General features: G+C 44.4%; 1 protein-coding gene and 1 long non-coding RNA gene across 4 annotated transcripts in view; one reads left to right on the top strand and one right to left on the bottom strand.

The window, feature by feature from the left end:
- LOC102430065 overlaps positions 1–12,508 on the bottom strand; it is a 39,147-nt gene extending 26,639 nt beyond the window's left edge. The window contains exons 1-2 of the long non-coding RNA XR_002826584.1: positions 12,402–12,508; positions 8,361–8,464 (exon numbers count right to left, since the gene is read on the bottom strand). This is a non-coding gene — a long non-coding RNA (uncharacterized LOC102430065). The remainder of the gene's footprint in view (positions 1–8,360; positions 8,465–12,401) is intronic.
- Positions 11,627–19,586, top strand: LOC102430269 (SAYSvFN domain-containing protein 1). 3 transcript variants are annotated; one of them, XM_006104121.3, is made up of 2 exons: positions 11,627–12,519; positions 18,860–19,586. In XM_006104121.3, the coding sequence occupies exons 1-2, from the start codon at positions 12,313–12,315 to the stop codon at positions 19,202–19,204; spliced, it is 552 nt and encodes a 183-aa protein (XP_006104183.1). In that variant the 5' UTR covers positions 11,627–12,312; the 3' UTR covers positions 19,205–19,586. The 3 variants fall into 3 exon arrangements, with proteins under 3 accessions (XP_006104183.1, XP_023601223.1, XP_023601224.1); XM_023745455.1 differs by lacking the exon at positions 11,627–12,519 and adding an exon at positions 14,770–15,165; XM_023745456.1 differs by lacking the exon at positions 11,627–12,519 and adding an exon at positions 17,443–17,772.
- The last annotated feature ends 6,977 nt before the right edge of the window (positions 19,587–26,563 follow it).

The following is a 26,563-nucleotide window of genomic DNA, read 5'->3' as shown; positions in this document are numbered from 1 at the left end:
ATTTTGGCTGCCTCTTTGTGTTTGTTTCTATGTATTAGGTAGATCTGCTATGACTCCCAGTCTTGGTAAGGTAGACTTATGTTGTAGGTGTCCTCTAGGACCCAGTGGCATGGTCTCCTTGATCACCTTCTGGGTGCTTCAGGAATGTCTCTTCTGTGGGTTATGTGGGCCTTTCTGTTGTTATTGAGTCTTGACTGCTATTGGCTTGTGCAAGGAGTCAACCCTCTGACTGGCTGATTGTGAGGATTGACACTGGCTACAGTGTATGAGCTGCTGTGTATGTACTGATCCCATCAAGTGGAATTCGCCTCATCAGGGTCTGGTGCATGTCAGAGCTCCCTTTGGATATGCTTCTTGTGAAGCTTATTGGATCCCGCTCTGATGTTGTGTGAAGATGGCCACTGGGTGTGTTGGTTCTGGGGCCTTTGGGAGGTATTCTGGTGCAGACCAATGTCAGACACTGCCTGTGACTGGTCCCAGGCAACCTGTTTGGACTTACAAAGCAATTCCAAGCTGTGGCTGCCTCTGCTGGGCCTGGGTATGCGTGGGAAGGACCAAGGTGCACACCAAGGTTGGATTTTACCAGCACTGGGGCCATGGGCAGGTCAGCAAAAGTCCCAAGGCACCTTGAGATCTTCCTCCGCCTGCCTCTAACTGCTGGCTGCCTGATAGACTCAGTCACTGAAAGAGCCTCTGGTGATACTTGAGTTGCATGAGGTAGGTTCTCAGTGAGTCACTAGGTAGGGTCTAGTGGTGTCCACCAGATTGACACAGGTTCAAACTGAGTGCCAGTGCTGGGTCTGAGGCCAATCAGCAAATGTCCCAGGACATATCAAGTTTAGCTGCCTCTCACCAAATGCCCAAAGACTTTGTGGTGAGGTGTGGTCTCAGGGAGTCATCAGGGTGAGGCCAGCATTTTATCAGATCCAAACACACCAAGAATTGGCCACGTGAAGGGAGGGATCTTCACTTGTCATGCATGTCAAAGAAAAATGACCCCCATCCTAAAGGCACATAACTCAGTCTGTTCAAGATTCTGCCAGGAGGCAGGGCTCAACAGGGCGGGGCTGCTGTGAGTTCAGAGGGCTGTGATGGGGAGGTGCCAGTCAGGCTCTGGGAGAGATGTCAGGAGTGGCTTATTCCTAGAGCCACAACTCAGTCTGTCCTGCATTCTGCCCAGAACTTGGCAGGGTAGGGCCACCAGGAGTCAAGAGGGTGGGGCTAGAGGATCTCCTGTGATAAGGAGGCACCAGTCAGGTTCATGGGAATGTGGGAGGAATAGAACCTGCCTCAAAGCTACACCACTCAGTTACTGACACCCCCTAAGTCTGCCCAGACCTTTACACCCAGGCCCAGGCAACTGACTCCTCAGCAAGGCATGAGCTCACAGGGTGGGGCTATTGCTTTCCCCCAGGCTGATGCCATAAGGAGGGGAGTGCTCCACCCAAGAAAGATGGTGTCTGTGGTATGGGACATTGACTCAGCACAAGGGTCTTGGTGGCTGTCCACTTAGCTCTCTCTCCAGAGCCACTAATCCAAGTCTCTCCTCACATAACTCCAATCCCGTCCCCTCTCCCTTTGCTGGAGCCCAGGGTAAGTGATTGCAAACAAGATTTTGTGTGTTGGCCCTTTAGGAGGGCACCTGTGACTCTAATGGACTCCTGTTTTTCCCTGGAATACAGAATTCCTGCTGATTTTCACAGCCAGCTATTATTTGGGCACCTCTTCCTGGCTCTGGTGCTCTGGGCTGTGGAGCATAGCATGGGGTTGAGACCGCTCCTTAGGAGTAACTTTGGCAGCTGAAATATCCTTCTGAAATCTCAGCCACTGCCCATGGGAACAGGGCAAGCCTTTTTCACACCTCCACTCTTTCTACCTGTCTCAATATGGCTTCTTCTGTAAATCCTTTGTCATAAGATTTCTATTCAGCTCGTCTTCAGTTGGTTATTCAGGTGATTGTTCTATATTTTAGTTGTAATTCCAGTTTGGTCCTGGGAGGAGATGAGTGTAACATCCACCTTATCCACTGCTATCTTGGATCTCCCGCCTTACCCCAACAAAAACATTTTTTTAAGAAAGAACTCAGATAGGAAATCTTTTTCCCACAGAATACAAATCTAGAAAATTCACACACAAGTTGGAAAGAGGCCAAGTGTTGGGTAGGAAATGCCTCACTTCCCCTCCATCACTTCCACCTTACTGCACAATAATGCTCCCCAGTGTCCAGAGCATTGAAATGACTAACAGCTGAGCAGGCAACAACCAGGCAGAGTTAGGGGCCCTGGCAGTGTTCCTACTAGTAAGTCATGAAGAAGGGGCCAGCTTTGCCTACAAGCCTCAGCAGCAGCTAATGCTGTTAGGATGAAAGATGGGTCTATTTGGGCCCCAACCTCGGTGTTCAGGCCAGACTCTTGAAGGTTGGTGGCTGGAGAGAAATGCAAGGGCTGAATCAAGAATTAGCAGGGAAAAGGCTGAGTAGCCGACTTTGTTAAAAATCAGGAAATACACTACTGTGGGTATGTGTGCATGTATTTTAGCAACACAACCTATTTCTTGAAAGAACTTAAAGGGCAAATGCTTGCATTCCTTATAACTTTATTCCTATACATCTGAAACATACAACACCTATTGCTTTCTTTATGGGCATTCTCAACTTGCAAAGAGATTCTCCTTCAAATACTTTCAGATAATTTTAAGGAGAGTTTTAGGATGGGATTTACACATAGATAATCTTTGCTGTAATTCTATGGGCTCTGTCTGATCATCTGTCCTGCAAGCCACAAGAGGCATTTTTCTGAGCATCAGAGCTAAGCACAATAGAACTCAAAATAGAACAATGTGAGGCACGTCAGATGGGCAGGAGACTGTCACAACCTGAGGTCTTGGATGCTAAAGGGAGTTTAGATGATAGAAAAGAGGGTAATGAGGAAGCATCAGATAATGGGATCAGGTGGGACTGGGAAACCAGCAAAGACTGCTGAGGTCTTCTGGAATACAAAATCCTTGTCATTACAGGGAGGGGAGGGGGAAAGAAAACGGCAAAGCTCAAACCAGCAGTCGCTGTCAGAAGTGGACACCAAGCCAAAAGCAGATGGGGGCAAGCGGTCATGCGGCAATACCTTCTAATGCAAATAAGTGTAAGACAGTAATATAAAGAAATGAACTATCATCAGAAATATTTATTGTCTACAGCAGTGCCCAGCAATTACATAACCTCGCCAGCTTTCCTTCTCTGGCCTCAGTCTCCCCATATTTCAATCCCTGCCCTCCTCTGCTTCCTCAGACTTCCCTGTGTAATTGTCTGTTCGTGTTTTTGTCTCCCCAACTAGACCTTAAAGTCCTCAGGGCTGGGACTATATTTTATTCATCTCTGTATCCTCAAAGCCTGGCACAGGCTGGCATATAGCAGGTGTCTGATCAACATTTGTCGACTGAATGGTCTCTAACGTCCTTGGAGGACAGTCACAATGACTGGACCAGTCATTTGGATTCAGTCCTCCACAGAGCCCCGCATAGAGCGTGGGCCAAATCACCTTCCCAGCTGTCCCAAACAGGCTGCTTCAGTCGAAGCTCTGTGGCCCTCCCCTTCCCTTCCTGTCTCTTCCCTTCACTTCTTTATTCCCATTTCCAAATATCATCCTCCTTGGACTGTCTAAAGCCCTGTTTTGCTTGCCTCAAACTTCAGGACAAGGGGCTCCTAAATGTGAAATACCAACCAGCCCTCTGGTTTACTTCCTCTCTGCAAGCAAGTCCATAGGCCTTACGTAGGTCTTGTGTAGGTCTTACCTTAGATTCTCTTGGAAGAAGATTCTGAGATAACGATTTGAATGGAAGGGTTTAAGTGGGGAAATGTTTTGATGGTGGAGCAGGAAGTGAGAAAGGAAAGAGAAGAAAGGTGATATAGGATGCTTTAATGAGCAGGTACTGCTGTGGGTTCATTCTTCCTGAGGACTCCTGGGAGACTCTGCTCAGCACATCTCAAGGTCATCCCCCACAGGGAGTGAGGAAGCTGGGGTACTGGTCCACCAAATCCTATCCCAAACTGGCTGAAGGCTATTTGAGGGGTGGGGGAATACTCTCCCAGCACTGCTAGTCTGCCTCATGCACTAGCTGAACACACTCCTGCAGCCAGACAGTCCAGATGCTTGTGGGAACAAGCCATCAGCACGTACAGCAATAGTGAGGTCTGAGGGGATATGGACAGTGGCACCAGCAGCGTATTTGACACAACACATTCTTAGCCTGATGACACAAGGTCTTCCATTCTCTCCTCCCAGTTGGCTCGACTTGGACTGAAACAAAGTTCTCCAGTTGGAAGAGATTCAGCAGTCATCTAGGTTAACCAAACCCCGCTTCTGCTCCGAAATCATCTAAACATTCCTGACAAGGGCACAGTCAGCCTCTTAGTGCCAGGAAACTCACTGTTCTGAAAGGCAGCCCATGCAGTTGGTGTTTTTTAGTTGTTGAAAAAAAATTTTTTAATATATTTTACATTTGTCACCTTGTACTTTTCAACTGTTGGCCTTAGTCTGCCTTTTGGAGCTCCACAGAATGATTCTCCTCCCCCATTCGCAGTAGCCTTTTTAATAGAGTTCCTAAAACTAACTGGTATGTTTTCACTATGACTCTTCACTGGCCCAAATCGTCCACTGCCTTCACCATTCTTACTACAATATGATCTCTAGACCAGTCATTCCCAACCGAGGCCAAATTTGCCTCCCAGGAGACATATTTGGTTATTACAACAATAGCAGGGAGTGCTACCAGCAACTATGGGTTGTGGCCAGGAGGCGACTAAGAATCCTACAAGACACTGGACAATACCCACAACAATTATCTGGCCCAAAATGTCTAAAGTCCTAAGGCTGAGAAAACCCTGCTACAGACACATCATTATCCAGGCCGCTCCCCTCTAGACTTTCTATGAGTTGTCATATATAAAGCACAGTGCTCAGAACTTGGCATGTGGTACCTGAGGGGACAGGGACAAAGAGAGCATGAGAGCATGGGGGTCTTCTCTCACTAGACAATGGAGATGACTGTAGCAGCTAAAGCATCCGCCACGTAAGGCCCCTCCTCTTCAGTGTGTAGTCAGGGAAAATCTCCAAGTCCTACTGAAACAAACTGCTCTCAAGCCAATAGTTAAGAAACCAAAACAAAGCTATAAAAAATATACATGCAAATTTAGGAGGTAGTGTTCCCTCTGAACATCTCCACAATCCTTTAATCATAGTAAATTGAATAAAATTCCTTTCTTTTTTACCCTAATGGAATTCTTTCAAATTTTCATCACTTGAAAATATGATAAGTTGCCTTTTATATACTTTCATCCAAGCCACTTCTGAAAACATCAGACAGGCCAATGTTGATCTATTTCTCAGCACTTTTTAAAAAAGGCTGTGTTGTCCAGCTATGGATTCATTTAATTGTAGCTTACATTTATTTATTTCATGTAAGAAAACACCAGGCCTAGATGGTTTTACTACTAAGTCCTATCAAACATTCAAAGAAAAATTAATTCCTATTTTATTTAAACTGTTCTAGAAAATGGGGGGAGGGAGGGGGAAAAGATAATCCTAAAATCAAAACCTTTCAAGCACAGTGCATGAAAAGAAGAAAATTATTGGAAAATCTCATTAATGAACTTAGATGCAAAATTCCTTTAAAAAAATACCAAGTTCAATCTAGCTTTGAATTTTATATTTTATAAAGTGACTGAGTTTTGGAGGAGAACTAAGATAGCAGTGTAGGTAAATGCTGGTACTCACCACCTCTCACAACCACATCAAAATTATAAATAAAATACAGAACAACCATTATTCAGAACTGCCTGAAATGTGGCTGAATGGAAGTCCTACAACTAGAGAAGTAAAGAAGAAAGCACACTGGGACTGGTAGGAGGTGCGGAGTCCGACAACTATGTGTGGTGTGTTTTGTAACTGGGAGGAATATTTTGGCTGCAGAGGCCTCCTGTGAGGAGCAAGGGGTCCCAGTCCCACAACAGAACCCGAGCCCAGTGTTCCAGAGCTGGGAAGAGAAGACCCCCATAACTTTGGGCTGTAAAAACCAGTGGGGATTGTGGCTGAGTGACAAGGAGGTTGCTGGAGTCCCAGGCAATTTCTCTTAAAGGGCCAATGCAGATTTACTTGGACTCACTCCTCTGAGCATGGCTTGGGGAAATCTAGGGGCATACAGAGGGGAGCTGGATTGTCTAGCATCGGGGCAAGAACTTGGGGAGGTTTTCTCACAGACAGGGGTGCTCTCAGGGTGAGTCTCCATCAACTTAGCCCACACTGTTCACTCCACCCTGGTAATTCCCTGAGACCCCACCCCATCTAATTTGCAGCCCCAAGCTATTTGCAGTGGCTGTCCTGGCTTAGGCTTCAGACTTTCCTAAAATCTCTCAAACAAGCATCAGCTGGCATCAGCATGCCCCATACCTCTCAATAAGAGGCCCAAGACCTGGCACTAGCAGCAGGTTGGCCTCTCCTGGGAACTTCCAAACCCAACACAAGTAGCAGCCAGCTGCAGATCACTCTGTAGCCCCTGTTGGGTGGCTCCAGGAAGTGGCTGATTTTGCACCTCCCCAAAGGCCAAAGCTAGTATACCTTAGCTTCGGATCACACCACATTAAAGTTCTACACATCCATGTCCGACACACTAAGGGGCAGACTCAGTGAGCACCAAAGCCCCACTGAAGCAACTCCTGCTCCATAGGGTGTCTCCTACAGAGCAACTCTTCGACTGTAATCACAGCTGGTCCTCATAGCTAATTGGCCAAGAGGTCAGTTCCTACCAGTGATGCCAACAGCAATCGAGGCTCAACTACAACAAGACAGTGCACACAGCCCACACAGTGGCACGCCTAGCTCAGCTGACTGGGGTGGCTGAGGCACTAGGCCCTACAAGACACCTACTACACAAGGCCACTCAACAATTCCAGGAAACATAGCAGCTCCTAATACATAGAAACAAACACAGGGAAGCAGCCAAAATGCAGAGACAAAAAAACATGTCACAAATGAAAGAACAGAAGAAATCTCTAGAAAAAGAATTAAATGAAATTGAAGCAAGCAAACCACTGGATACAGAGTTTAAAACAATGGTTATAAGGGTGCTCAAGGATCTTAATGAGAGCTTCAAGGGACTTAGTGAGAACTTCAAGAACCTTAGTGAGAAAATCAAAGACATGAAAAAAGACCAGTCAGAAATTAATCATACAATAACTGAAATAAAGAATAATTTACAGTAAAGAAGATGCTGAGAATCAAAATCCATGATTTGAAATATAAGGAAGCAAAAAGAGCAACAAAACAAAGAAACAAACAAAAACAATCAGAAGAGCATAAAGAAGAAAAAATCCGAAAATATGAAGATAGTGCAAGGAGCCTCTAGGACAACTTCAAGCGTACCAACCAAAAGGAGAAGAGAGAGATAGCAAGATATTGAAAACCTATTTAAAGAAATAATGACAGAAAACTTCCTCTACCTGGTGAAAGAAATAAACTTACAAGTCCAAGAAGCACAGAGAGCCCCAAACAAGAGGAACCCAAAGAGGCCTACACCAAGTCCCATCATAATTAAAATGTCAAGGTTTAAAGACAAAGAGAGAATCTTAAAAGCAGCAAGAGAAAAGCAGTTAGTTACCTACAAGGGAGTGCCCATATGACTGTCAGCTGATTTCTCAAGAAACTTTGCAGGCAGAAGGGAGTGGCAAGAAATATTCAAAGTGATGACTAGCAAAGACCTACAACCAAGATTACTCTATCCAGCAAAGTTAGCATTTAGAATTGAAGGTCATATAAAGAGTTTCACAGATAAGAAAAAGCTAAAGGAGTTCATTACCACCAAACTAGTATTCCATGAAATGTTGGAGGTTATTCTTTAAGAAGAGGAAGGAGGAGGAGGAAGAGGAGAGAGGAGGAGTAGGAGGAGAAAAAGGGGAAAAATATGACCAATAAAATGGCAATAAATACATATCTATCAATAATTGAATCTAAAAAACAAAATAAACAAACAAGGAATCTAATGAACAAAATAAACTGATGAATAAAACCGAACCAGAGGCCTGGAAACATGGAACAGACTAATGAACCTCAGAGTGAAGGGGGAAGGGGGAGTGCTGGAAGAGATTAACCAAAGAACTTATATGCATATATGCATTACCTATGGTCACAGACAATAAGATGGTGAAGGCCTGCGGTGGGGCAGGAACTGGGTGGAGGAAGGCAATGGGGATAAAAAAGAGGGACATCTGTAATACTCTCAACAATAAAGATTAAAAAGAAATAAAGTCATTGAGTTTTGTTTATTCCAATAATGTAGGGTAGTTTAATAGAAAATCTATTAAAGTTATTCACTGTATTAATAGATCGAAGGGGTGGGAAGTACTCAGGAATGGACCACAGGCACACAAAGAAACATTCTTTTTCTTGAGTAGTGACTATGTATTGGTTACCCTTTTCTGTGTAAACAAAAAATTCCACAACATTTCTGTGATATAAAATAAGCATTTATTTTTCATACATTTTTGGGTAAGCTGGGGTCAGCTGTTTCAGGTTGGGCTCAGCTGGCCAGCTCAATGTTAAACTGCAGGTCTGCAGGTCAGCTGGGTGACTATATCCATGTGACTCATTCTTGGACCAGGTGGCTAGCTGTTGCAAGTTCATCTCATGGCAGTGCAAAGTATTCAGAGGGTGCCCCCAACAGGACAAACACACTTCATGCCCCTGCTTGCATAACATCGGCCATCATCCCATTGGCCAAAGCAACCTGAAAGGTGCAGTTCAAATAGGGTCCTACCCAGTGTGGCTCAGTGGTTAAAGCATCAGCCTGCAGACTAAAGGGTCTCAGGTTTGAGCCTGGTCAAGGGCACGTACCTTGGTTGCAGGCTGAATCCCCAGCCCCGGTCGTGGCGCATGGGGGAAACAATCAATCAATGTGTCTCTCTCACATTGCTGTTTCTCTCTCTCTTTCTCCCCCCTGCTCCCTTTCACTTTCTAAAAAACAAAACAAAACAAAACAAAAACCCCCACAAAAAATCAATGTAAAAAATATCCTCAGGTGAGGGTTAACAAACAAACAAAAAAAAGTCAAGGAATGGGGAAGTATACTCTGTCCTTATATACCATCCCTTGCTGGTTTCCTTATGGCATGGATGTAAGGAAGAGTGAAAAATTGAGGCCAAAGACTAAATATCACAGGGCATATAGGTATTTTAGTACTTACAACTTACAAATATGATATACACATATACACATAATTTGTTATGTACAAAATATTTCATAATAAAAATTAAATTTACACATTATAAGTACACTTTGAGACCCTGCTTATTTACTAGTCTCATAACCTTATCCAAAAAGGAAATGAAGTTAGTTCAGTAGGAGTTGTTTTTTCATGATCACCTCTACTTTTTCCCATTCTTTCAACCTCTTCCAAAAAGAATTTAAAGAGGTTTACAAAGCACTGAGAAAAAATAAATTTACAATACATCAGAAAATGAAGCAAAGGGGAAATAAAGTTTACCAGAGCAAGATGGGAGCTGGGATGACAATTGCATTTGGCTGGATATTCCCCGTTTGCTCTTCTAGATTCTCCCCCCACCCTTTTCCTCCTGCCCTCTGCTCCTTTAAGGGCTCTCTTGTCTCCAGTTTCTCCTATAGCTACAGGTCTTGCTGGGTTCTGATGACTCTGTCCTCTTTCTGCGTAAGGCCTAGAGGCTGGTAACACTTCCTGTGAACCATCCCTTGCTGGCTTCCTTAATCCTTCCATACGTTTGTAACTTAACTTCTTCATGAAATTCTCTTTAGGTAACCCTTTTAAAGATGCCATGTTTCCTGTCAGGGACCCTGATTGCAATAGGCCACAAATCGTATGCCTTAAGTCTAATGCCTACTAGAAGGAGACCATAAATACAGCTCCAAGGTCTCAGTGTGATTATCCAGTGGGAAACACAATCAATGAGAGACTAATTCTTCAAGAGAAGCAGATCTACTGCCTCTCTGTGCCCACTTCTTCTATGTGCAGGGTAAGATGGCCCAGCCTTTGGCAGCAGTCTCTGCCCTGACTATCTCCAGTCTGGATGCCCCACAGGAGGGCTGAAGGACAGAGCCATTGCACGTGCTGTGTCCTGGGATGCTGCCGTGGTGGAACCTGGCACCTGGACGATGCCAGTGAAATCCTAGGTGATGCCTGGCTCATCTTCCTTGGCTTTCCTTCCATCACACTTTATTTTATTTTTTAATCCTCACCTGAGGATATTTTCCCATTGATTTTTAGGGAGAGTGGAAGAGAGAGGGAAAGACAGAGAGAAACACTGATGTGAGAGAAACACATCGATTGGTTGCCTCCTGCACAAGCCCCAACCAGGGCCCAGGCCAGGGAGAAGCCTGCAACCAAGGTACGTGCCCTTGACCAGAATCAAACCCAGGACCCTTTGGCAGGCCGATGCTCTATCCACTGAGCCAAACCACCTAGGGCTCCATCACCACTTTTTAAACAAATGTACACAAGTTGTGTTTTCTATGATACCTGTCCGTGATTTCCTAGAGTTGGGGGTCCCCCTACCTCCTTTACCTGATAAACTTTTCTTTTTGTACCAACAGATCTGGGCCCAAGACACTGAAAGGGGATTTCTAGAATAAATGTATAAACTGTAAAAGACAAAGAAAGAGAGAGAGAGAGAGCGCGAAGCAGACCTATTCCTGACACCAAGATGGGCAAGAAATTTTCTGTGATTGCTCAATGAGAGGTCATCGTATAATGACCACGTTCTTTTGTCTTACAAATCATCTCTAATTATTCAGGGCTCAGTCCTAAAATATCTTCTCTGCTATCCACACTCACTCTCTAGTTATCTCATCCAGTCTCACAGCTTTAAATAACATATATATCCATATATATGCTGATGACTCCCAATATGTATCTTCTGTCCTGACTTTTCCCTGAATTTTAGTTTTTACTATCCAATTGCCTGCACTGGATGTCCAATAGGCATCTCAAACTCTTGGCATGTCCAAAATAAAACTATCCATCTTTATTCCATAATCCTCTCTTCTAGATCTTCCCCCATTTCAGGAGGGGGTCCCAGCATCAATCATTTGGCTATTTAGGGTGTGTGTGGGATGGGGGTGTGACAAAAAACTGTCATCCTTCTTTCCCCTCTTTTTTCTTAAAATCCATCATCCTTGATTAATTTTCCTCACACTCCACATTCAATCCATCTAACAGCGCCGCCATTCCTGTTCCTGACTTTACTCTTCTTCAGAGCACTAATCAGCACTGACATTGCATTAAATGTAAATAGGCAGTTATGCATTTGGTTGTCTGTCTTTCCACTTAGAATGTAAGCACGGAGAAAATACATTTCTTTTATTCACTCCAGCATCTCCAGCGCCAGGTACAATACCTGGCACATAGCAAGCTCTTGATATTTGTTGAATGAACAAAAGACCCCATTCTAGTTTTCATTTCTTGACTCAAACTCAGCAAGATCCAAGAAATATTCGAGTCTCAATTATGTGAGTGGCACTTAACTAGATGCTTAGAGCTTTAAAAGTATACCTAGCAGTCCCTGACCTGAATTGTGAACTTCTGGAAGGTGAGGAGTGACTGGGAGAGGGCACAGGGGGCCCTCAGAGCGCCGGAAACGTTCTCTAATACGTAATTACAAACGTATTGAGCCATACACTTACAGATTTGTGTATTTCATTTTAAGCTGCACCCCAATAAGTATTCAAGTTTCTGACCTATGTAGATGCACCCACAGGTAGTTTCCACGGTGGCCAGAGCAATGCCAGAGGTCTGCGGAGCCTGCCTGCCACGTAAGCAGTGAGAAAGCCACCCTTCAAGTACTGACGGGCATACTCGTTAGAAGGAAAAGCGGAGGCTGTGTCCTGTTCCCAGGGATCACGGACCTTCTTCAGTGCCCTGGGACCACTTTTCTCAACCTGGCCCCTGCTACAGGAAGCTCCGCCTGTTGGGGAGCAGATCCCGAGTTGAGATGGAGCACATGAGAGCCCCCTCCCCCCCGCAGGAGCCTGGGGCTAGAGAGAGGAAGGATGGAGCAGTCCTACGCTTTAGATTCTTCACCATGTGCCCGAGGAGGTGGACACCGCATGCATCCACGTGCGTTTGGAGGGGCATCAGCACAGACAGCCCACGGAACGTCACAAAGCCGGCGCACGCTGGAGCCCGGCGCCCAGTGCGCACGCTCAGCACCCAGCCGCGCTACGCAGGCGCACTGCGGCGCGGCGCCGGGCTGCGGGAGCGCCGGTTCCCGGCGGGCTCCCAGGAAGCGAGGCGCGCGCCATGGAACAGCGGTTAGCCGAGTTCCGAGAGGCCCGGAAACGGGCCGGGCTGGCGGCCGAACCCAGCACTTGCAGACAGAGCGCACAAACCTCGGGAGAGAAGGCGGAAGCAACTGCCACTCCAAAGTCAGCCCCAGGCTGGCTAAGACGATTCCTGGTGTGGAGACCGAGGCCCGCGAGTGCCCCGGCCCAGCCCGGCCTCGCTCAGGTGAGAGGAGGGAGGCCTCGCTGGGGACCTAGCTTCGGGGCCGCTGTCGTGGCTCCTCTGGAAACTCCGGCTGAGGCTCCGCCCCTTCCACCACGTGGTGGCTTTCAGGCCCCGCCCCCGTGAGGAGCAGACTCGGGCTGGAGCGGCCCCGCCCACACGCCCTGGCCCACAGGCCACGCCTCCTCTGGTTTCGCCGGGGCCTTCGCGGGAGGGGGCGGGGCTTCAGGCACCTCCCACCTGCTCCCGGGCTGGGCCTTGGTCTCTTTGTCACCCCAGTGATAAGTGGATTTGACAACTTCTTTCCTGCAACTCCTGATTCCAGGTGGGAAGCGAAGGTCTAGGAGAGCGATTTTCAATCTTTTTCACCTCATGGCACACAATTACTAAAATTCTGTGGTACACCAAAAAACATGTTTTTGCTGATCTGACAAAAAAAAGGTATAATTTTGATTCATTCACAACAGATGGGCTGTTGTTGTGTTGGCTGTTGTCATTTTTTAAATTTTACAATCTAAGGGGAAAGAGGTCAGTGCCCCTAAGTAGTCAGCTATTGCATTGAAAAAATTCTTGCCGCCACCTCTCGTCCTCCCCGTTGAAAGTCTGTTGAAAGTCTTTGGAAGCCTCTGGCCTGGGGTCCTGGAAGAAAGCTCCTCTGCCCTTGAGTTATTAACAAGGAGTTGAGTTATCGTTGTGACACCCTGTGGCTCTCAGAAACCTCTCCACAATGGTGTTGAGCCATAGCCCTCCGCTAATGGAGGGTGAAAGGTCTAATTAGATGCTGATTAAAAAGTGGCAGCAATTAAGGCTTCATTGGATTTTGCACCTGGACCACATGCAGCCAGTAACCCACGTTTGAATACAAAACTTGCCAAAGTGTGGTGGCTGTAACTGCCAGAGGTGGCATGCCCTTGTGCGCTGCCATTGAACTAGACTAGCAAAAAGTTCAATACTGAATGTTGAAGGTGAAAACAGTATTTGGTATGATAGCGTTCTCGCCCTTTAATCCTTTTGGTAGCTCTTATTCTGCAGATGAACTTAATTCACATCCCTGTATCTTTCTCTAGTTTTCACTCATGAATAAAGTGGCCAGGTGAGTTGCACGTGAGATTGGAGTATCTAAGGGGGAATACAGGACAAAACAGCAAGGGGAAAATCAGTGCTTTGAGACCATCTGTGGCATGGCCACGGCCTTGCAGTGGTCGGAGAGCGAGGGAAGCTCTGACACGCGGCTGCTCGCCGGCACTGAGGGACAAGAAGTCCTGGTGTCCCGGGGAGGCGAGCAAGTTCATTTATTATTGCACAACATCTGGTTGGGTTTTCTTTCAATCCTCACCCGAGGATATTTTTCCATTGATTTTTAGAGAGAGGGAAAGACAGAGAAATATCGATGTGAGAGAAACACATTGATTGGTTGCCTCCTGCTTGAGCCTCAACCAAGGCCTGAGCCGGGGAGGAACCTGCAACCGAGGTACGTGCCCCTCACTGGAATTGAACCGGGGACCCTTCAGTCTGCAGTCTGATGCTCTATCCACTGAGCCAAACCAGCTAGGGCCACAACATCTGGTTTTAGGGAATTTTTTTAAAAAAATCATGAATTGTTACTTAAGTTTGATATGTTCTCCATGACAGTCAGGGTTCTAACTGACTCCCAGAAAAGGTGCTGTAGGGTTCAAACAATCCATTTTCTTGCATGCAGTTTGTCTCAGGGTAACTTTATTGTCAATTAGAGCCCCCTGAGCACAATTACTTAAGATTTTAGAATCTACTTCCTCTACCCTTTTTTTCTCCCTGCAGTTAAAAAACGATGTCTAATCCACACATTGAGTTTCTGACTGTATGTCTCATTATCAGAGGAATATGAGGTCATTGAGTTGGACCCAGAGAATCTGAACTTGGAGAAAGCTTCTGCTGTTAAAAACCCAAAAGCTGGTGGCCTGACCGCAGGATGAGAGGAAGTGCTGGACCTGCAGTTGGTTCTTATTAATCAAGCTGTTTCTGTCCTAAGCTCATTTTCATGCACTCACTTATCATTCCTGGGGTTGCTCTGGTGTGACAATTCTCATTACATTTTTTTTCTAATTTATAATCCATCTCTGTCTAATAATTTTGGTGGCACACAGTGGCATGTCATATATCTTAAGACTTCTATTTGTAATTTTCAGTAGTCATTGATAAGGAAGCGAACACATCTTCCTTCCCCCACTCTCAAATTTCTTCCTTTCTGTGACAAGCTTCTGCCACAATAGGACAAAAATGCTTGTAACTTTTTTTAATCCTGTAGAAACCCCCTGCCTCTCTCCCAGGCATATCCCCCACCAGCCGCAGGGCACTATCTAGTCCAGGGCCTACTGCCCACACCTGGCTTGCAACTCCTCACCTCCAACCCTTGGCTCAGGTTGGCCCACTGCTCAAATGTGCTTTTCCTTTGGAGTCACCTGGCTAAGCACAATCTTTGCATCAGCCCCTCAAATCCAGGAGTCACCTTTTTGTGTCTTCCTTTCCCTCACCACCACTCAGCAAAACCCTGTCATGTGCCCACTGTGTTCCAGCTACTGCCCTCAATCTGGGGGGACACTGAAAGCGACACACAAAATGCTGCTCTCACAGAACCAGCTTTTGGAGAGGAGACAATGAAAGAAGAGAATGGTGAATGCTATGAAAGGGGAATGAGGAGCAGACACTGGTAGTGAACTGGGTGAGGGGTGCAGAGTGCTACTTTAGATTGGGTAGGCAGGCAGGACCTCACCAGGAGGTGGCATTTCATAAGAAGGAGCCACTCTTGCAGAAACCTGGGGACAAGGCCAGGCCACATGTGACGTTTTTGCTGAGGTTTATAGGAGCAGAGGGAGCCAGCCAGGTGACGGGAGGGGACAGGGGCATTCGTCTCAGAGGGAAATACTAGTACAAGTGCAGAGGCCCGGAGGTGGGAAGCAGCTTGGTATTGGGGAATGGAAGCATCTTCCCTAAACTGTGCCTACATGTGCTGTGAGACCACAAACCCTCCCACTGCCACACAACAGAAGGTGCCCTGGAACTGGAACAAAGGCCAAGCGAGGCTGAGGACGTCCCATATCCCTCCTCTCCTTTCTTTGTCCCTTTGCCAGTTCGTTTAATCTTCCCCACTTCTTCTAGCTCTTTACCCTCCCCTTTACCATCCCCCACAAAGGCTCCTAAGGAAGTAACAAGGCTTTGGAGGGAGACCATTCTCAGATCCTAGACCAGTCTCATCTCTGCTTATCATCTGGTGTGTGACTTGAGGGGAGCTACTTACCGTCTCAGTGATCCATTACCAGTAAATTGGGAATACCAGTGCCTGCCTGGATTACAGGAGATCAGGCATTTTGAAGGCACTCAATAAATAAATGATGGTGCAAGCATTATTTTTATACTCCCTCAATAGTAAAATAAATTCACTTTGCTATGAATTTCAAGTCATACACATTCAAAATGTATTCTGTATCCATCAGTCCATCACTTCTCTCTGACATCTGGGTCACCACCTTAATCCCTGCCTGTTCCTCTCTTACTGGGCCTGATACTACTAGCAATTTCCCCTACGTCTACCCTCGAAGCCCATTCTCTACCTGGCAGCCAGAGTAGTCTGAAATATAAATTGATTATATTAGTTCCCACTAAGACCTGAGGGATTTCCCTATTGTGTACACTGTCAAATCAGAAAGGGACCTTTTTCTATTTAATAAATGTCTGTTGGGGTGGGGTGTTTGCTGATGATATGTTAAGGGCCTTTACTGAAAAGGTAATTACAGTATTGATGCTAAAAAAAGAAGGTTCTAACAAAATAGAATTTCTGAAGCAATATAAATCAGATGATCTGTATTTTTTTTCAATCCTCACCTGAGGACATGTTTTTATTGATTTTTAGAGAGAAAGGAAGGAGGAGGAGGAGGAGGAGGAGGAGGAGGAAGAGAGAGAGAGAGAGAGAGAGAGAGAGAGAGAGAGAGAGAGAGAGAAATGTGAGAGAGAAACTTCTTTTGGCTGCCTCTTGCACGTGCCCCAACCAGGACCAAACCCACAACTCAGGTATGTGCCCTAACTGGGAATTGAACCAGTGACCTTTCAGTGTACAGGATGATGCCCCAACCAACTGAGCCAGCTGGCCAGGGTGATCTGTATATTTTATTGAGACCAAATATAGTTGTGATCCCTTTTAAAATGAAGTGAAGAAAAAAAAAAAGAACACCCTAAAAAAATAAAATGAAGTGAAGTGAAGAAGAGGAGATATAACTGAAGAAATGAACTAAAAGTTCTTCTGTGGATTGAGAACCTATGTGTGGGTGCTGTTTGGCTCTGGAGACAACCAAGGATAATATATGGCAGTCTGTGTCTTCATGGTGACAATCTAGGGATACAGGTGACCTATATTAAAAGGACACTTCAGCCCTGGCCAGGTGGCTCAGTTAGTTGGAGCGTCGTCCCCTACACCCAAAAGGTTACGGGTTTGATCCCCGGTCAGGGTGAGTATGGGAAGCAACCAATTGATGTTTCTCTCTCACATCAATGTTTCTCTCCCTCTCTCTCACCCTTTCTCTCTCTCTCTCTCTCTATCTCTATTTTTTTCTATTTCTTTTCCCCTCTCTCTAAAATCAATAATCATATCCTCAGGTAAGGATAAAAAAAAGATACTTAAGTATTATTTTACCTCGGGTTTATTATTTTTGAGACAATTTTTTCTTTAATAGTCATCTGTGTATTATTGTATTGTGTGTCCACCACCCCAAGTCCAGTCTCCTTCTATCACCAGTTACCCCCTTCACCCTCTCCTCCCTCCCCCACCGCCCTTTCCCTCAGGGAAATCACCACACTGCTGCCTGTGCCCGTGAGTTTTTTTCTTTACTCATTCCCTTTACCTTTTCCACCCAGCCCCTGACAGCTGTCAGTCTGTTCTCTGTATCTGTGTCTGTTTCTGTTTTGTTTGTGAGTTTAACTTACTAAAATAAATAAATAAAAGAGACACTAGCTGAACAGTTTGGTGCTCAGTGAGAAAGAGCCAGCCGGTGCTCGGAAGGCTGAGGGCACCTTCTCGGTGGTGGAGAAGGTCGAGGCATGCACAGCGCACCAGTCATGCCTGCCTGGAAGGAAGGCAAGGAGCCAAGGCATGGAGAGGACCAGAGGCGATTCCAGGCCAGACGGGCAATGGCCTCGGCAGTGAGACCAGTGGAAGTGGATAGAGGGTTCATTTATACAGTTGCGGATTGTGCTGTGCAGGAAATTTTTTAGACTATTTTTCAAATGGTAAGTCAGGACCCTTTAGTGAGTGGTGACATCAATTTAGAGAAATCTAGTCCTCTGTTAAAATAAAATAAAAAATAGAATAGAAAATAACAGCTTCATATGATGTGAAGATATTTGTTGATTTGTGAAACTTTTTTTCTGTTACATATACATACACATACACACATACATATACATATACATATACATATACATATACATATACATACATGTACATGCATGCTGGGTCATGTATCTTTTATTCTAGGTCAAACCCAAAGAGGTTTGGAAAAAATACTGGAGTAGAGACCAGCTCCCTAAAATGGCCTAAATCCCCGTGTCTCCCTTTAGCACCAGCACAGCAGCCTGTGTATTGGCATTTCTATCTGTTGAATAAATGGAAGGCCTTGGATTGCAGCCCAAAGAGTTTAAATTTTAACCTCTAGGCAATAAAAATTTGTTGAAGGCTTGTGAACAGGAGGTTGATGGGTGTTTTAGGAGATTCATTTAGCAACTGTATGTACACAGGATGGCGTGGGGAGGGAAGAGATAGGAGGCGAGAGTCCACTTAGGAGGCACTGCCTTGGCCTGGGGATGTATAGGATGGAAAGGTTGTAGCTGTAACAGCAATTTTTATTTTTTAATATGTAGAGGGGGTTTTCTTTCCTGTTTCTGGTATAGTGCTCATTTTAGAATCATGTCACTCAAAATTTTAGCTCATCTAATCAAATCAACAACCATATCGATTCTGTGTGAAGCATACGCATGGCTATTGCATTACCAATGACTGGGGAGCTTCTGTGTGGGGCGCACATTAGCTCTTGTTAGCAGCAGACTCCTCTGAGGAAGTGCCTCCCACAAAGGGAACCCATCTGCGTGCTGTAGGGTTTTCATCGGGTCATCTCACTAAGTGCTGACCGGTTTGGGGCCGGTCGGAGCAGGGCACAAGAGCTCTTTGGGAGATGATTGTTTCAGAGAGCAGGGCAAGGAAATAGAAATCAATGAGCCAGAAGCCTTCCGGGGACAATGAGAGCTGCCTCTCCAGATTGGTTTCCATCCTCTCAGCCTCATTGCCCTTTATGTTTACCTTTGCTTGTTTGTGTCCTAGGAAGCCGCTCAGCCTGGGAGCAGCACGTCACAGCCCCCACGGAGGACAGCCGTTCCCCCACCGTTGCCACGGGACCAGTCCTTCCTGACCAGCATCACCTTCTTGAAGGTTCTTCTCTGGTTGATCCTGCTGGGACTGTTTGTGGAACTGGAATTTGGCCTGGCTTATTTTGTCCTGTCCTTGTTCTACTGGATGTATGTTGGGACACGAGGTCCCGGGGAGAAGAAGGAAGGAGAGAAAAGCGCCTACTCTGTGTTCAACCCGGGCTGCGAAGCCATCCAGGGCACCCTGACTGCAGAGCAGTTAGAGCGCGAGTTACAGCTTAGACCCCTGGAGGGGAGATAGGAGCAGCTCTGCTGCACGCCTTGGCCCTCCTAGCCCTTGGCCGTGGACCTGTGGGATTGTTCAGGTGCCCCAGACTAAGGACAGCTTGCAGGCTAGTCCTGTGACAGCGCAGTTCTACCTGTTTTCCCTGACCTGCTGCAGTTTTATCTTTGAACTTCTATTTGGTTTTGGTGAAATTCCCTGAAAGATACTCACTGTGTATCTGATGCAATTATAAAAATTACATACTGGAGAGGAGACCTATTTGTGTCCTGATTTTGAGAGATGGTTTAAGAGCACTACAGAGGCACTGGGGAGCTGACTGTGAAAATAGCCAGCTGTTTGTTGTGATGGTCATGTCTATGGGACTGTACACTAAAAGTAAATGTTCTCTGTAAGTCTTTTCATAGTTCTGGCATTTTTTTCCCCTGGGAAGTTTAAGTTGAAAATTTTGGTTTTTTCTTTCTGTTTTGTTTTGCTTTTTTGGTCATTAATAGTATTGCAAAAAAAAAAAAATCTTTACAACAGCTACTCTTCAGAGATAGAGCCCATTGCCCATCTCCATCCTCCACTCTCCTCATTGATCCTGCCCCGACTCAGTGAAGGAAGACAAAGTCCTGGTGACGTGTGGGGAGGGATTTCACCTAGTCAATATGGGCAGATTTGATAAATAGTTATTAATGATGAAGTCAGCCGGAAAAAATTCTCGAGTGTGTACAGAGGGGAGCCCTGGAAGCGGAATCCAGACTCGCTGGCTGCGTGGTGGCTTCCTGTTTAGAGAAAGCAGTGCCTCTGCCCGTGGGCCTCTGGTGAGAAACTGTAAATAGTGGTAATAGGTTTGCTTTCAGTGTTCCTTCTCCTTCCGGTACAGAGTTAGAGTTTGGGTTCATTTAAATTGAGCAAAGGAAACCATTAAAAACTTTTAAATGGATCACACTGAGGAGTAAGAGGACTCTAGTTTTAAAGCAATAGTGTTTTCCAAACTTAAGATTTTAAGCAATTAATGATTCCCCAGCAGATTTCCCACTTCCGAATTCAGTTATTAATTCTGATACTATGAAAGTAACTTTAATATCTATGAGATATTATTAAGTAATGGAGGCCTTACTATTAATTTTTTTTCCATTTTTGCCTGATTAATTTATTACAGCAAAGTCTCAGCTCAATTTAAAGTTAGCTTTTGTTCATTGAATGCCAGCGCTCTGATAGGTGCTTGAGATATGATCATGAGAAAAGCAGACATACCCCAAGTTCTCCGAGCATACAGTCTGGCCAGGAGTGGGGTGGTGGACAAAATAAAATAAGCGTGTCCAGTAATAGAGATAAATTTAGTTATAGAAGGAGTACAGAGGAGATGTTCTCAGTTGTCACCTTTTGTGGCCAACTAACCTCAGGGGTTACAGCCATGCTGAAAACTCTGCTATGCATTGCTCCTCTTGCCAGCCCTTTGCTGACTGGGAGTTTGACTGTCCGTCAGAGTCAGCCAATTGAGCAGAAAGTCCCTTTAGCTCATAAAGAAGTCTTTTCTTCCATGACTTTTGTCTGAAGTGGATCTGTAGAGAGTATGGGAAACAGAATCCCTACCAAACTTGCAAGTTTTCATTATATTGAAGACGCATGATTTGGTCTTCTGATTGATTTTATTAAGGCTTTCTTCATTTCCCTGCTATTTTTATTTTTATTTATTTATTTATTTATTTAAAATATATTTTATTGAGAGGAAGGGAGAGAGATAGAGAGTTAGAAACATCGATGAGAGAGAAACATCCATCAGCTGCCTCCTGCACACTCCCCACTGGGGATGTGCCCGCAACCCAGGTACATGCCCTTGACCGGAATCGAACCCGGGACCCTTCAGTCCGCAGGCCGACGCTCTATCCACTGAGCCAAACCGGTTTCGGCATTTCCCTGCTATTTTTAAAATATATTTTTATTGATTTCAGAGAGAAAGGGAGAGGGAGGGAGGAATAGAAACATCAATGATGAGAGAGAATCATTGATTGGCTGCCTCCTGCACACCCCCAACTGGGGATTGAGCTCACAACTCGAGCAGGTGCCCTGACCAGGAATCCAGCCACAACCTCCTGGTTCATAGGTTGATGCTCAACCACTGAGCCATGCCAGCCAGGCATTTTCCTGATATTTTACTTGGGATTTTTCATCTTATAAAAGCTAAATTCAAGGAAGAAATATTTTTTAAAAGTATGTTTTTATTGATTTTTAGAGAGAGAGAGAGGAGGGGAGAGGGAGAGAGAGAAACATTGATTGACGCTCAACCAACTGAGCCACACAGGCTCAGGGTAGAAGAAATATCTTTGATCAATGAGCATTGTTCTAGGAAAGAATTAATTTGCATTTTAAGACTATAATTCAGACTTTCCCCTAAAACAAGGTGCCTGTAACTCTCAATTAGGAACATCGGATTCAATGACTAATCCCAGCAAGGTAGAGACTTCTCATAAGTGTAGAAGAGAACAACTTATGAGTGGACCACTAGTGCTCTTTGGAAATGTCACTGTTTTTTTCATGAGGCAGAACCTAGGTTGCCTGAAGCCCCTCTTTCTTGGGATTTTCTGGGAACTGTTTGTCATCTCTCCTTGCTCATTTCTTCTCAAAGGTTGCATAATGCCAGGATTAACTTCTAGAAAAAGTGGGGTGTGAACCAATTAAATGCTTGGCGGGGAAGAGAGGAAGGGACTATATGTATTTGCCATTCTGATCAGACCATTAAGCTTTAGGTGCGATCTTGATTTCCAGAATTTAGAAAGGCCTTTTGCTCTGAGAATTTTCACGCAGGGCCTGACCATTAGCCCAGCAAGCAGCCTCCTTAAAAGGCTTCTCTGTCATCAAAAAACTTGAACCTCAGAGCTGCGTGTAGTCCCCACAAGAGCTGTGTGCAGGGGTGAAGTCGTTTCTATCTGAATCTTACAAATATGTTGGCTTTTGCTCATCTTCACATTGTCCCATCTATTCACAGGAGCTATTAAGTGAGCTTCTACTTGGAGGGCTGGAAGAGACCCCAGAATGCCATCAGATGGCCCCCCGGCCTTGGGCAGGGCTGCATTTATTCCTTGACTAAATTTGCCCCACCTAGTGATTCCTGAAGAAGAATCCAGACACATGAGTCAGTCTCTTCCAGGCAGTTCTTTACCCAAAGAACTTGAGCTGCCCCCCTAATCGCCACCCCAGGATGTGCTTATTCTAACCTCGGTGGACGCTGAGGGTCCTCCAGCTGTGAGCCATCTCTCTCAGTCCCCTCCGATCTTCAGGCTAAGCCGTCTCAGTCGTGCCTCTGGGATAAGCACTTTGAACTGAGGGCTCCAGGTCTGGGTGGGATGAATGACAATTCTGAAAAAGCTCTGGAGTCTTACCAGTGATGACTGAGGCATTTATATTTTGTGCTATGAGGATTGTGCTTTGAGTCTAGGCGATCTGTACATTAAGAGTAAGCTCACAAGCTGTACAAAAAAAAATTAGGAAGTTACACAGTTGGTAGAGCCAGTAATCCTCGGTTGGGCAGAAGAAAGTAAAATTCTAACTGTGTGTTTTTGTTCCCTGCCACTCACACTATTAACCTATTTACCAGCAAATATCTGTGGGCTCCCTGGTCTTGCTGCTGGGGACACTTCATGAGCTTCTGCTGTTGAGTCCACTGTGAGAGCCGGGATGCGGGTGGGGCTGGGATGCATGGAGCATCCTGCCACCAGGGGGTTGCAGAGAGCTGCCGCTGTGCGTCGTAGGTCTCTTCCCATCACACTTAAAAATTCTTGTAATATGGAAAACCCACTCTGCCGCTTTCTCAGATGGTCTTTTCACTTTAATATTCACAGAGGAAAGGGCTCGTCAGAGGTCCTGGAAAGGCACAGAAAGCTGCCAGAGTGACTTATACTCACATCTTTAAGTTAAACAGCAGCCCCTGTAGATTTAGCAGTCGAGGGGGTTAGCCCTGTGCTTATCCATAGCTGAGCTCTGTGGGGAGAAGAGGCTAGGAACTTACACAGCCGGCCGAGAAACTTGATCCCTAAGCCAAGAGAGTAACATTTGGAACTGGAATGCTTAGGTTTCTGTCACATACTTTGTTTCACAACAGTGGAGACTTGAATCTCACTCTCCAAAGGCTGAGAGAGAAGGCAAGGTGAGTACACAGAGGACCACACTGTACGGCATGTCCCATAGTATAGGTGTTTATAAAGGTAGGGTGTGGGGGGGAGTCATCAGATCTCAAGTCTGTACTTTCTAGGATTATCACTTTTATATATAAAAAAAGCTGGGTTCCCTTAAGTGATGGATGAATGTTTTGCAAAGTGTGGTCTGTGGGCACTTAATGGGAATCTCCTGTGGTAATGTTAACATGCAGATTCCAGGGCCCCACCCAGATCCACTGACCCTGAATGCCTAGGGAGAGGGCCCTTTGCTTTCTATTTTCTTTGTTATGTTTTTGGGTTTTATTTCCATGCATAAAGTTTTTATGGGAGAGAGTGACATGATCCAGTTTTCATGGTTAAAAGACCACCTGGGCTCTCATATGGAGAGCAGATACTCTGTGTCATTCATCTGCCCTTCCGTCTGTCCACCACCTGTCACCTGTCCATCCATCCATCCATCCATATGGGTCATCTGATTTATGAAAATATTTAAATATTTTTATTCAGCCATCTTTTAAGATTTTATTAACAATATTGACATTATGACAAAGTTATTGGCTTATGAAGTATATTTATACATTCTACCTTTTTTGTTAAAGTGGAATCTTTTAATTTGGGGAAACCAATGATATTAATGATCATGATAATTAAAAACCAAGTAAGAATATCCTAAAAGTCAACACAACAAAAATTACAAACATTTTAGTAAAAGAACTAAATAAAACCTGTAACCATTTGTTTCCAGAACAAATACGCTTATGCATTCATCAATTTAACTGTTTTGGACAGCATTTTACTGAACAACTTTTTTCTGAATTTATTCTTTCACCAATGAAAGAATTACAATCCATAAACATGACCAAATGAGGCATAACAATCTACTAACTAGCACCTGTTTTTTCAACTTATATGAATCCATCAGATCTTTCCCTATCTATTTATCTACCTGTCAATCTTCAGCCATTTATCTGTTTGGGATCTGGTTCATTATCGTTATTATTTTTAAAATTTTATCTAATATACTTTATTCAAATTTCAGTTGTTCAATATTCTCTACAGCAAAATCGAACTTTTTTTTTTCTGGTTCAATATTCCATTCTGGGTCATGACTTCCAATGAAGAGAATCAAAGCCTAACGGTATCTACTGTGGGCTTTGACAGAGCACCTAATCGTTGCCAGGTCTGGTGCTGAGCGTGAGAGCATGCAGTCGAGGTTCCTTTTCTCATGGAGTTCACAGTCAAATGGGGAAGGTGGACCCAAATCAGTTACAATACTGTGTGGTACGCAGCATGAGAACATGATGTCTAAACAAGAACCAGAGCCTAGAAAAGGGATATGGGGTCAGGGAGGGCTTCCTGGAGGCAGTCATGTCCTGATTTCGAAGGAGCATCAGCCCCTCGGGAAGAAGGCAAGGACAAGGAGGTAGCATTTCAGACACAGGAAATCAACCTGGTAAAAAGGTGGTAATCATGATGGAGACTAGCATGCTTGTGAAAGTGATGCATTCTGAGGATTTCTATTATTCCTTCCCACTAGTTGATGTATATATGCATATATATGAAAGTTATTGATTTTAATATATTAATATCATACCAGCTCTTTCCTTTTCATGAATTCTCTTACTAATTATAATGATTTTTCAAGTTGATTCTCCTGGATTTTCCACATAGATAATTATTTTCTTTTCAAATAATATAAAATTTAGCCCCCCTTTTTCTAATTTTTATATTTTTTGTTTTTTTCATTTATTTAATGACATTGACTAGGATATCCGAGAAAATGATAAGTCAGAATCACAGTCAATGATATCTTTGGCAGATATCTTGTTCTTGACTTTAATGATCATGCTTCAGTATTTTTCCATTAAGCATGATGTTGCCTTTGAGTAAGTGGGTGGATCTTAAGGAATTATTCACCTGTACTTATGTTATTAGAAGGTTTTATTTTCCTTAAATTAAGAATGGATGTTGAATTCCACAAAATCTCTTTTAGGGTAGTAGATACTGATCTTTTTTCTCTTTGATCAATTGTAATCAATTATGTTGTACTATTCTTTTAATATGCTAATAGGTTCTATTTGTTAATATTTTTATTTACATTTTTAATCAAAAATTTTAATGAGAATATAGTACTTTTTGAGTATTTTTTCAGACTTTGGAATAAATAAAAGCAAATTTTTAGGTTCTCATTACAGATTGTATCCTTTTATCATTATAAAAAGCCATCTTTGTTTTCTTGATTGCTTTTTTCCCTGAATTCATCCTTATCTGACACTAAGATCAGGACACCCTCCCTTTTGTTTCCATTTGCCAAGTATATTTTTGTCCAATCTTTGATTTTCAGCCAGAGTAATTTTTATTAGGTGGGTTGCTTGTAGAGAACAGTTGAATTTTCCTTTATAATTCATTCTGAGAATATTTTTCTTTTAATAGGTGAGTTTAGCTCATTTATATTTATTGAAGTCTTATTTATCTTCATCACATTTTATGTTAGTTTTCTGTTTATATTGCTTTTTTTTAACATAATGGTCTCTGTTTTTTTAATTTTTTTTATTCCTTTTGATAATTAGGAGAACAAATTTCTGTTCCAAAGTTATTTTTTTAACTTTAAAATATTTTATCATTCATATTTTTAGGCAGTATTTATTAATATCTTGTGCAAAAGTGAATATCATAAGTTTGTATTTCCACCCTCTCCCTGCTTCTCTCTATTCCTTGGCACTCACTTTTATTAACTGATTGACTTATTGACTTTACATTTTTTAATTTAATTTCAACTTATTACTTGATTTATTAGCCTTTAATTACATACTTTTACCTGTGGCTGTAAAAGATGAGGAAGTCAACATACCTACATTGCTGTATACCTCCTATCCCTTTTCCTTTCCTTTATTATATACTAGAGGCCCAGTGCACGAACTTTGTGCATGGGGGGTGGTTCCCTAAGCCCAGCCTGCACCCTCTCCAATCCAGGACCCCTCAGGGGATGTCCAACTGCCTGTTTAGGCCCGATCCCAGGTATCAGGCCTAAACCGGCAGTCGGACATACCTCTCACAATCCTGGACTGCTGGCTCCTAATTGCTCACCTGTCTGCCTGCCTGGTTGCCCCTAACTGCCCCCCCCCACCCCCCGCCTGCCTGATCACCCCTCACTGCCTCTGCATGCCGGCCTGATCGCACCTGACTCCCCCGCAACCTCGCCGGCCTGGTTACCCCTTCCTGCCCCCCCCCCCCC

Source organism: Myotis lucifugus, unplaced genomic scaffold (assembly GCF_000147115.1).
Source record: "Myotis lucifugus unplaced genomic scaffold, Myoluc2.0 scaffold_545, whole genome shotgun sequence".
NCBI classification, from domain to species: domain Eukaryota; kingdom Metazoa; phylum Chordata; class Mammalia; order Chiroptera; family Vespertilionidae; genus Myotis; species Myotis lucifugus.
Note: the sequence above shows the minus strand (reverse complement) of the source record. Positions and strands in the feature narration are given on the sequence as shown.

Coding starts and splice junctions, on each gene's coding strand:
- LOC102430269 (XM_006104121.3), top strand. CDS start 12,313: ATGGAACAGCGGTTAGCCGAGTTCCGAGAGGCCCGGAAACGGGCCGGG. Junction 12,520..18,859: donor CCCAGCCCGGCCTCGCTCAG/GTGAGAGGAGGG, acceptor TTTGTGTCCTAG/GAAGCCGCTCAGCCTGGGAG.